This window comes from Chelonoidis abingdonii, chromosome 9 (assembly GCF_003597395.2).
Source record: "Chelonoidis abingdonii isolate Lonesome George chromosome 9, CheloAbing_2.0, whole genome shotgun sequence".
In the NCBI taxonomy this organism is placed as follows: domain Eukaryota; kingdom Metazoa; phylum Chordata; order Testudines; family Testudinidae; genus Chelonoidis; species Chelonoidis abingdonii.
The window spans coordinates 57,207,357-57,219,447 of NC_133777.1; the positions used below are offsets into that span (position 1 = coordinate 57,207,357).

The 12,091-nt window shown below is 41.1% G+C and overlaps 1 protein-coding gene across 1 annotated transcript in view; it reads left to right on the plus strand.

Moving 5' to 3' along the window:
• Positions 1-1,378: 1,378 nt before the first annotated feature.
• THSD4 (thrombospondin type 1 domain containing 4) overlaps positions 1,379-12,091 on the plus strand; it is a 610,875-nt gene continuing 600,162 nt past the window's right edge. Inside the window, exon 1 of the mRNA XM_075069580.1 lies at positions 1,379-1,781. Within this exon, the coding sequence (XP_074925681.1) occupies positions 1,465-1,781 (317 nt within the window). The 5' untranslated portion in view covers positions 1,379-1,464. The remainder of the gene's footprint in view (positions 1,782-12,091) is intronic.

The following is a 12,091-nucleotide window of genomic DNA, read 5'->3' on the forward strand; positions in this document are numbered from 1 at the left end:
ACACATAATGATGCATGGAACAAAACCATTAATGGCAGTTAGGTTATTAAGAGGCCATCCTTTGAAAAGAAAATGTGACTTAGAGAGAGATCTGTGAGTCTATCTTTTAAAGATATGAGATGGCTGCATATTTGTACATGAAAGAGTATAAAAAATTATTCAGACTATTCCATCTTTACCATTCCCAGTGAAATGTTCTTTGGAGTGTGTGGTTCTTGTATTCTTGTTCAGTGGATAGACCAGTGAACAAATTTATTGACAGGAATGTTACCTGAAACAACAAGTTTCAGCAAACATTACAAGATATTTGTGTAAAAAAAGACTTCTGAATATCCATAACCATAAGTATTTGCCTTGGACAGTTGATTAGAAGACTAAAGGCTCATCCATTAAGAGCAAATAAACTTGTCATGAACTATGTCTAATCAAAATGCCTTAACTCTTGAATTTCAAATATGAAATACTCAACCCAGTACTAAAAGGTCTCAGTCATGACCCTGGGCCATACAGAGGAATTAGGAAACCCATTACTGCCCTGCACAGGCTATCCTCATTGCTAGACGCTGCACATGAGGAAGAACAGGCCTGGGCTGTCTGCTGCTACTCATGCCATGCAGGTGAGCAGGGAATAGACTGTGCAGCTGCTTGAACTGCAAACCCCCTCAGCCAGTCAGAGCACATTACCGAAAAGATAGCTATAAACATGAGGAAGAATAAGCTGCATCATCTTATTTCTCTCTCTGAACAACACAGAAGTAGATTAATAATCCAGTTCCTGACCTGCTTCTGAAGTTGTAAGATTAAAATCCAGCCCATAGCAGATTGGATTAATAGAAAAAGAAGAGGATATAGTGCACTTTTTCAGTAATGCAGCTTTCTTGTCGTCTTTGGTTTTGCTGCTTCTGTAAAAAGTTCAGTCTGAAATGTCATGTAAGCCACAATCTTGTCTTTCAGTCACTGTGTGGTAAGTGACTTGAGGTTTTTTTATTTAACTAATTTCCCCTCCTATCTGACTTTGCTGTTGGTGTGGAGGAAAAAAATAGTTTTCCATCTCCACGCTTCTGAACTTTGCACTGAGCAGCATTTTCCACCATGGAGGCCAAAGGGAAATCCAGCCCTGTCCAGAAAGTCCAAAAACAACTTTTAGTCTGAAGGGTTGATGGTTCTAAGAGGGATGCTACCTTGTGCTAGCAGAGTGAAGCAAATGTCTGACATAGCGTCTGAATAAATATAAATTAATCAGCTCTCAGTCAGCATGGGTTCAATGGCTTTTAAAAGCCAAAGTATAGCTTTCCTTTATATTGCAGTGTAATTTTTAGTTACCCTAATTCTGTTCATCTTTGTCCTCAGGTTCCCCAGAGGATAGAAGAACAAAGTTCTGAAGACAGCAGTGCAGGAATCCCAGGCATATGGGGCAGTTGGGGCCCCTGGTCTGCTTGCTCTCGAAGTTGCAGTGGTGGGGTGATGGAGCAAACCCGGCCCTGCCTCCCAGGCTATTACCATGACAGGGCTTATTCTAGACTGGGGCAACCGTATCCAACCTTGGAAAGAACCCTTGCACCCCAGCATTCCCACCGTCGTGAAGATCCATTGATCCCTTATTCTGTCCATGTCATCTCTGCCATCCGTACATCCGTGCCACTTCACAGAAACGAGGAGCAGCTTCAGAGAGGTCTTTGGGCTTCAGTTTCCTCCACCGGCCGCAATGACAGCCATCTGCACAGAGGAACATTGAGAGGCAGCCGGCATTCTCAAAGGCACAGAACCAAGCCAGAGAGGAGGTACTGTTCTTGCATGTGTAATTGATTCCATAGCTTGGTGTGAATGGTGTGTTTGAAGAATGTGTCTCTTCATACCAGATATTAAATTAATTGATCAGGGAAGAATAGCATGGGTCTGTAATATCCACAAACTGTTTTGGAGGGCTGTCTCAAGAGAGAGCTTGTGATACTCTGGGTACGTCCAGACTACCCGCCGTATCAGCAGGTAGCGATCGATTTATCGGGGATAGATATATCGCGTCTCGTTGAGACGCAATGTAGAGATCCCCAAACGTGCTCCTCATCGACTCCGGAACTCCACCGCAGTGAGTGGCGGCAGCGGAGCTGATGGCGGAGCCACCGCCGTTGATCGCATGCCTTAAGAATGGGAGGTAAGTCGGAATAAGATACGTTTTCAGCTACAATATTCCCGTAGCTGAAGTCTTCGTATCTTACATCGACACCGCCTCCTCTCCAGTGTAGACCAGGCCTTAGCATATTATACTTCAATATCTGCTGTTTATGTTCTAAAACAAAAAATGAGTGTGATAATTTTGCCTGCAGGCAAAATAAAACTGCAAGCTATTTTAATATCTCCGCTTAAAATATAATTTTGTGATTTAGTAATTTCCCCCCATGATCCATTACTGTTTGCCAACCTCATAGTAAACCTAGTAAGGATAACCGTGCTATGCCCCTCAGGTACCAATCTCATCAGTCTTTTCTAATTAGAAGTAGTTTGAAATTTTGTCTTCAAACCTACTTATGATGAAAAATGACTTTTAAACCAAATTTTGCATTCTGATCAAAGTTTCCTGTCTTTCAATAAAAAGGACTTTTTGGTTTTCTGGTTTTTTGTTTTTGTCTCTTCCCTTTTTCATATCCTTTTTGCTTTTTCTATAGAAAAACTGATTATTTTTTTTAAATAAATGAACCTTTTTTTAAAAAAAAAAAAATGCTTACCTTGACTAGCTCTTATTTTAATATCCACTGAAGTCAGTGTATATCATTTTAACAATTCAATCTCTAACAGCTCCCCTCTTCTGATTTAATATTAGCTCTATGTTCCTGTCACTCTCCAGAGACAGAACTTCATTAGTTCATGCCAGAATCTCAAAGCTTAAAATATAGTTGAGAATGCACTTACCCTCAAACAACCTGTGGCCCACCTTTGAGGCCTAATTTCTTGAGTAGACCTGCAATCCTGTGCTACCTTGTCAAAGTTTGCCTTTCTATGCTCTGTTTCTTTGCTCCTTCAATTTCAGCTGGCTTGTTGGTAGAGAACCCTTGCACTTACCCTGAGATAAACCCAGCAATACACCTCTGGCTCTCCATTTCTGGGGAAAAGGGGCTGACTTGACAGCTTGCAGGAAACTCTCCCCAGTCAAACAGCAGCAGCATACTTGTTCCCCCTATGTTTGTCTCAGTGAGGCCTGCATATCCAAACTTACTTGGAACCAGACTAGGTTCAGATGCTGACATTTCTAGTTCTGGGCAATTTCACTTTATTCTTGTTTCTCCAAAAATATAGAAATTAAAGACATAAAATATATGAATGTCCCTGAATCAGCAGTGCAAAGCCATTCTAAAACTGTCTGTCTGATCCAGCTTGTGGGGGGCCTTCCCTGCCCAGATGGAATCCTCTAGTGAGCTACAGCTTCTGTAGCATTTCCACTGTCAACCTGCTGGACTTGTCTGGTGTTTTCGTCTCTACTCTGGCTATCCCTAACTGTGGTAGCAGCTCCCGGGGGGCGACTGGCGCAGCTTAGAGCAGTCTCTGCAGTTGGAAAAGGAGATGAACAGAACATTTAGGAGAGGAGAATGGGCAGAACTCAGTATTGAACATTGTGTAGAAGTTAGGATACAGTACAACAGCCTAGTAATATGGAATCTTAAAATGAGGATAAAGCCTAATTCAGCTCTGCTTTCCTGGCAACCAACCAGGAAAGTAGAGAAATCAGCAAATGTGAATGGTCTCTTAATGCAATTGAGAATGTAGAAACACTGAACTATAAATGGCTAATCGGGTAGCGTTAGAAAATTTAAATAGCGGGGGCGAGGGAGTGGAGAGCTTAGCCCAAATTTTGACCTACTTTAAAATTTTAATTGGATTCCTTTTTGGAAGGGATGAATAAACCAGTTTGGACCTTAGTTCTCAATTGTGGCTCTGGTTGTGTTGTGTATATGTGGGGAGAGAGGTGTATTGCTCCAACAGGAATACCTAGAGCAGTGTTTCCCAAACTTGGGATGCCGCTTGTGTAGGGAAAGCCCCTGGCGGGCCGGGCTGGTTTGTTGACCAGCTGCATCCACAGGTCAGGCCAATCGTGGCTCCCACTGGCCGCGGTTCGCTGCTCCAGGCCAATGGGAGCCGCTGGAAGCGGCGGGGACGTACTGGCCTAGGGAAATTATACAAGTGAAGACAAATGGCAAGCATAATGCCTATAGGAGGATGCGCAGCAGCAGCAACTACTGCATCTCTTCTACAGCTATAGATGGCTTGCCCCTCCCTGCATTTGTGTCCTGCACATAACTGCAGGAAAGAGGGGCCAAAGTGAAGTCCTTCCCTCTTTCAATCATGTCAGGGGTTTGCATCAGTGCCAGTAGTTTTGAATGGTCTCTCTTCACATTACGGATGCCTTTTTTGTGGGTATGCTGGGGGAAAAGAGCTCTGAAAACATGCTTTGCCCTCTCCTGATGACTTTGGGGCAGAAATTCTTCTCTTACTATACTGTTATTTTAGTTGAGACAGGGTTATGTGGCCTGTCCCAATTAAGAGAAGAGGTAACTAAAGAAAGTGTCTGAATTTTTTTTTTAAAGTAACATAGTACACTCAATGAAAATGATATCCACAGCATTTGAACTTTCTTCTTAGACTTTGGCAACTTCTGCACTGTATATCTGGATGGTAGGATTTCATATGTGTCTCATGCAAAGTGACGATTTGATGCTGGCAGAAGCTGTCCCCATTAAACATAAATTGTTCTATTACTATCGTAATTAAGTAGTAGTCATTTAGGCCCTGATTCTCCTGTTCAGGAAAGCACTTGAGCTCATACTAAAGGCTTTTCTGAATTAGATTCTTTCCTGGGTTGTCTCCTGAGAGTACATTCCAGCCTCAGTAACTGATCACAATCACTTCAGCTCTTCTTAACCACCACTCAAGTATCAGAGGGGTAGCTGTGTTAGTCTGGATCTGTAAAAGCAGCAAAGAGTCCTGTGGCATCTTATAGACTAACAGACGTTTTGGAGCATGAACTTTTGTGGGTGAATACCCATTTCGTCGGATGCATGTATCCAGCGAAGTGGGTATTCACCCACGAAAGCTCATGCTCCAAAACGTCTGTTAGTCTATAAGGTGCCACAGGACTCTTTGCTGCTTTAACCACCACTGTGCTTTGTTATATATAGGTTTACAATCCGTGGTCCGCTTCTCCACTTGCTTCTGGGGTACCGTAGAGTAATAGCAGCAGCCAATCCTCCCTACCTCTCCCTTCCTTAATCTCTCTATCTCCTTCAGGAACTTCCTGTTTGCTTATATAGCCCTAGCTTCTGGGGAGTCTTCCACGCTGTTAGCCCCTCAGCAAGATCTCCACTCCATTAATTGACTTCCTCTGCCAACTCCTTGTCTTTCAGTTGGAACTCAATTAATGTAAACTGGTGGTGAATTGAGTGACAAGGTGCTGAGTTAGTTCCTGAGTCAGCACATGCTGTTACAGGACATCATTGCCATTTATTGTTCTGATATTAGCTCTGTTCCCTAGGAGAGCATAGAGGGGCTTTTCAGTTAACCATTGTTTTGATTAGAGCTAATCAGCAAATGGAATTTCAAATTGGGATGAAAAGTCATAATTTATTGTGGAATGAAGATTCCAAAAATATTTTCTTTTGGAAAAACTGCAACAACCTTATCAAAACTCATCCCTCCCTGCTATCCCTCCCTGCTATTCCAGGTGTATTGCGTATTTTTGTAAGTAGTGAAATTGAAGAAGGAATACTACCATAATAGGTGCTATGTGTAGTAGGGGTGTGCAGGATTAAACCTTCTGTGGTGGGAAGCAAGCAAATTGCCTAGCACAGACTTAAGTGCTATAAAAATAACAGAACACTACTGGCTATCATGTACAGCCCCCAGCTAAAACCTCTCCAGCGCATCAACAATCTACAACCTATTCTGGAAAACAATCCCTCACTCTCACAGACCTTGGGAGGCAGGCCAGTCCTCGCTTACAAACAACCCCCCAACCTGAAGCAAATACTCACTAGCAACTACATACCACACCACAGAAACACCAACCCGGGAACCAATCCCTGTAGCAAATCTCGTTGCCTACTCTGTCCCCATATCTACTCTAGTGACACCATCAGAGGACCCAACCACATCAGCCACACCATCAGGGACTCGTTCACCTGCACGTCTACTAATGTGATATATGCCATCATGTGCCAGCAATGGCCCTCTGCCATGTACATTGGCCAAACCGGACAGTCCCTACGTAAAAGAATAAATGGACTCAGGAATGGTAACATACAAAAGCCAGTAGCTGAACACTTCAATCTCCCTGGACCTTCTGTAACAGATTTAAAAGTAACTATTCTTTGAACAAAAAAACTTCAGAAACAGACTTCAAAGAGAAACAGCAGAACTAAAATTAATTTGCAAATTTAACACCATTAATTTGGGCTTGAATAGAGACTGGGAGTGGCTGGCTCATTACAAAAGCAGCTTTGCCTCTCCTGTAATTGACACCTCCTCATCTATTATTGGGAGTGGACTACATCCACCCTGATTGAATTGGCCTGTCAACACTGGTTCTCCACTTGTGAGGTAACTCCCGTCTCTTCATGTGTCATTATATAACGCCTGCATCTGTAACTTTCACTCCATGCATCTGAAGAAGTGAGGTTTTTTACCCACAAAAACTTAGGCCCAAATAAATCTGTTAGTATTTTAGGTGCTGCTGGACTCCTTGTTGTTTTTGTGGGTACAGACTAACACGGCTACCCCTCTGATACTAAACAATACTAGTGAGAGCTCATTGGACAATAAGGTTTTCTTCCACAGAAAGATTGAACTTATTGGTAGAAAATAGAAAACGCGAAAACTTTCAGCTGACCACTGAGCATTTTTATTTGGAAGTACAGTTGTGGTGCCTCATGTGAGTTGTAGTTTGGAGGAGATCTGTCCCCACTCTTCTCTATAGGCCAGGCTCTCTGGCAAGAGCACATCTTCTATGATGCACTATGGTCTCTTCTCTTGTTGTGGTGAGTCATAGGAGATATGGTCTAGCTGGGTAGCCTGATCCATGGAGAAGGATGAAGGCATGAGGCATCCAGTACTCATTGCCATGAAACGGCAACTTTCAAGTGGAACCAGAGCATAATTCTGAATAATTTTTGATTTTTTGGTGTTAGACTTTTTTGATTGAGAAGTGAAAAATTTGCTGTGGAAAGCAGACTCCTTTCATGAAAAATTAGTGTTACTTGAAAACCTAATTTTTGACAGATTTTTTTTTTAAACGGGCCCTAATGAAAACCTTGAGGCTGCAAATAAGGGAGTTTTTAAAAAGCTGCTTTTAGCAGCACTGATGGTCACTAAAAAGTAATCCTGTTTGAAATGGAAAGACACAAATTCTCCTTCAGAAATGGCTTTGAAAAATACTGGATGTTATGACTGTTGAAGAAGCTGTTGACAATAAAAATAATACATTTTCTTTAAAATGTGGAGCAAAGCAGTTAAGCATCTCCAAAATACAGTCCTGCTGACTTGCTTTATCTTCCCAGGTCTTGTGGAGGAGCACTGATATTGGATTTTGTTCTTTTCTTTCCTTTTTCCCCCATCAATAATCCTTCAGGAGAATGCATTTGTATTAGAGTTTACCATATGATCTTGAGGTCCTCTTGTTCCCCTAATGCAGGTCCTATGTGGATCTCATAGGCATCAATATATAGTATTGGTATGTTACCTGCATTCCTTGTCTTGTTCTTAATACTGTTTTGCATACTGTGCAATCCTTACTCACGCTGAGTAATACATACTTTTCAAATACTCTGTAGGACTATAGCATGATTCAGTGGTACAACAGAGCCCCAATCCAGGAAAGGACTTAAAGTTAACCACATGTATAAGTATTGGCCCTAAAAATGGAAGTTTTCTTGAATCGGAACCCATGTGAATAAGGACTGCAGAACTGGGCCCTGTATCTTTTAAAAGGAATTATGGTACTGATTATCAGAAAATTGATAATAAAAATTAAATAACATACATTTAAAAAAACAAACCAAAGTTGCTTACAATCTGTTCCCACTTGAATGCAATTACATTATTTGGCATGAAATAAAAATTCTTGTGAAACTGATTGGAAAAAAATACTTTTCATATGCAATGGCCAATTTTTAAACCTCAATCTTGGCCATTCTAATTTGTTTTAATTCCAAAGGGCTCAGATTTTATTGGTGATTAATGGGCAAGCCAAAGTCCATTTTAAAATCAAAGCTATCTTTGAGTTATACTACAAAAATGTCCCAAATCACCTCGATTTGTCTTTTTTTATGTTTATACTAATGTCTGAAAAAAACATTTGGGCAGGGGGCTTCTTTATGGTATGTTTGGATAGCACCTACCACACTGTTAGTGTTAACAGACTGCAAATAATACATTTCATTAACAATTGCTGCTCTCTTGGAGCATTGTAACTAGAATTTCTTCATAGTACATGTATTTATCCGGAAGCCATGAATTCAGTAAGTTGAAAGTGGGGTAGGAGTTAAAAATGCTGCAGATCCCTTAGTTGCTAACTGTAGAATAGGGAGCACACTCGCTTTGTCTGGAGAGCTAGGTGCCCATTACAATTGTTTAACTGTATGATAATCTTACGTAATTATTTTACTTCTTAAAGCATCATCTCTGCCAGCTGAGGTACTTGGAGCACTTCACAGTTAAAACAATAGGAACAGGAACAAACCAGCATAAAATCAGTAGTGTAAAAATCCAGGTACTAAAGCATCTAAAAAAGCAGCAGCCACATTAAAAAGGGGGCTGGACCATGCAGAAAGGCAGAGCGTTGAAAAAGGAAAACACTTTTGCAATAGAAATAGCGTTGACAGACTAGTGTTTAAAGCTCTGAGAGCTCTGCATTGCTCACCAGTGAAACTGTGGAAATGAAGAGAGTTGAGGCCCCAGTCATGCAATTGATAGCACCCCACTGGCTTCAAAGGGACTCGAGATGCAGGGGCCTGCTCACATGTTTTAAATTTGAGGATCGGGGCCTAAAAGAGCAATTCAAATCCTAGCAGCTATGAAAGTGATAAATATTAAAGAACATGGGTAGTTCCACTGATGTGGATACTGGAAGATGTCAATTATCTCTGGCACCAGAAAGGACAAGGGATTCATCTTGAGTGGAGAAGGTGGGGTTGCCGTTGCCTGCTCTCCCGTGAGGGGATTTTCTGAGCCTGCTAACAAACTGTGCAGAGTCAGCATATCTTTTAGTGGCACCCACAAGTTGGGCTGCACTGGCTACCTACACACCCCCATGCAGTCAAGGGACAATTGCAACTTTTCTGTCACTGCTACTTCATCTCCCTCTGCAAGTGGAATTTTTACTGTGGAGCCCTGTGGCTGCATCAACATTGGCAGAAGCTGATGTGGACTCTGGGCTGAACTAAGCGCATATGTGTATTTTTATTGAAAGAAGGAAAAATTGCAAATGTCAGTGAGATTTATGAGACATTAATGAGGTGGGTTGGTAACGCAGACTTAGATAAACAGTGCACGTTGAAAGTAATTACATCTCCCCATCCCCACACAAATGAAAAATCAGTCTCACTGTAGTTTTGGAAACCTATTAATGGGGGAAGAGTTTCCTTAAGGCATTTCTGTATGTGGAAAGGGCGTGAAAGGGAGGATTTATACTGAGGAAAGAATCCAAAAATTATCAACCTTTCACATTGCTACGGCTGCATTTCCTTTCTTCTGGTGCCAGCAGTTGAAGTGGAAAGTCTGCTGTGCTTCTTTGTACCACGTAGGTTCTGCCTGAGGTTGGGTAGTTCTAACACTGTACATAAGGGAAGGGGAGAGAGTATAGGTGATCAAAAGTGGCTTTTCCTTTCTGAAGCTACCTATGTTGTCTCATCTGCTAGTGTATTTGGTGTGGGAAATGTAGGTCCCTTGGTTGGAACATCTAAACTTAACCTAAGTCCCAGTAGGGACAATACAGCTGTTATGCCCTTAACCAATTTACGCCTCACTAACTATGTCTTCTGATGTGACTTACCTTGACCTACTCTTGTCAGCTCCAGTTTGTGGAAGTGAACACACATCTCATCGCCTTGTTTGAAACAATACAAACTAACTTCTCAAGTTGTTTACATTTCTGGACTAGAAACACAGCTCAAATACTTCCCCAGTGGCTAGCATTATTGTTCTATTCTAATGGAATAAAATTTTGATGTATTGTAACCTACATAGAGTCTTTGTATGTGAAAATAGGATTTGCTGCTTTACTGGATGTAAGTTCTTTAAAAGTATCCAGGTCAACAGCATCAGCATTATTCAGAGAAATCATTTCCACGACACTCGGGAGGCATGACAACACCAGGAGGAAAATGTTTACTTTCCTTCTGAAAAAAATTCTGAACAGGTTCTAATAGCAATAAAGACCTCAGTGCAAGTTATTTCCTGGGAAATTAATAGCTAACTGAGGTTATTTTGGCCTCAACTTGACTTTGTGCTACCCCATCTCCCATCCAGCTATTAATTCAGGAAGTACCCTGGGCCTCAATTGTTTTTGCCTAATTAATATTGGTTTTTATTACATTACTGTGAGCAGACTTTGTACAGTGCTGTCAAAAATTTTAAAAAGCCCCTAACAATTGTAAAGCACTTTGGAATGCTTTAGGGGAAGGCACCGTTGCTGGGGTGAAATAAGGCAAACATGTCTCCCACTATAATTTGAATAACTTGTGGATGAACCCCATAATACAGCTGGAGGCTGTATGCATTTAAACTCCTGCTCTCGTTTCCCTGCTCCCCCAATGCACTTTTTCTGTTATGTGGCTGCAGCTTTGATATACACGATATACAAGGACCTGAGTTGCAAAATTTGGAGACAGATTTTGAAAACAAACTCTCAGGATGTTGGGATTTGGGGTTTTATTCAACCTGTTACAGAAATGGGGACCAGCTGTGAAAATTAGATCTGGATCTAGGTTCAAATTCTGATGCATCGCCTAGCCCTTGTAGTCGCGGGGTTTGGGTGAGCTCACCTTTACATGTAGTTATTGGAAAAGCAGCATAACTCTAGTGTAGTGCTTTATCTTAAGGTTCTTGATGGGAGGTTAAGAAGGACTCGAGAGTCTTTTTAAAATTTTATTAGTTTTTCATTTTCTCGGAGTATAGTTTAAAAAAAATGCAAAGGAGAACTCTGTATTAAATCGAAGCTATATTATATCTATACCAATGCCTGCTGTTAATGCTCAGATCAGTGGATGCTTAACAGTGCAAACTATAATTAAGCCAATGAAAGTTGCCAATGCTTATTACTTCTGAAAATCAGCCCATTTTTATATGGATTGAGGAGCTTGGCTTTAGGCACTCAAGTTTAAAATTATTAAGCAACCTGTTTAGTTAGTGGTATAATTTTAATTACACTTCAGTAATTAATTATTCAAATGCCTGCATTGGGCTAGTAGCAGTGAAATGTGATATTAATGTGCAAACAATGTTATAAGGGGCCAGAAAAGTGTGGTTACTCATAGGAAGATGGACTAGTGTTTTCCCAGGGGCTATAGATTAATGTGACCAAAGATTTGTCAAAGGTGGCTGTTCATCACTTTGAGCTATTGTCTAGGTTAATGTGCATATCTACACATATTTTTACAACACAAAACAGAGTCAAAGTTCTACCCTCTTTCGTTCATGTTTAAACTATTTCCTCCTGATTGATTTAAAGCTGGTGAAAGGCGAGTGTGTGGAATGCAAAGCTGTGCTGTGCTGTGGTATAGTACTGTGAGGTGATATATGGTGGTCTTTGCCTCAAAACAGTGGTGCAAATCCACCTGGCTCTTAAGAGCTCTCCCTTTCTAAGGGGAGTAAATGGCACTACACTCTCCAAGACTACTAAATCAGTTATTTTCAGTAAAAATATGCTGTATGTGTCAGAATCTGCTGAAATACTACAAAGTATAAGCTTGACAGAAGTAGACGGCGTTTATCTTGTGACTTAAGATTTTAAGAAAACAGGGCAAAAATTTGTGAGGTACGGTTTTTCCAGACTAAACTTTTATTTTTGAATCGGATGCTTTAAGAGTATTTAGAACACACAACAATGCAG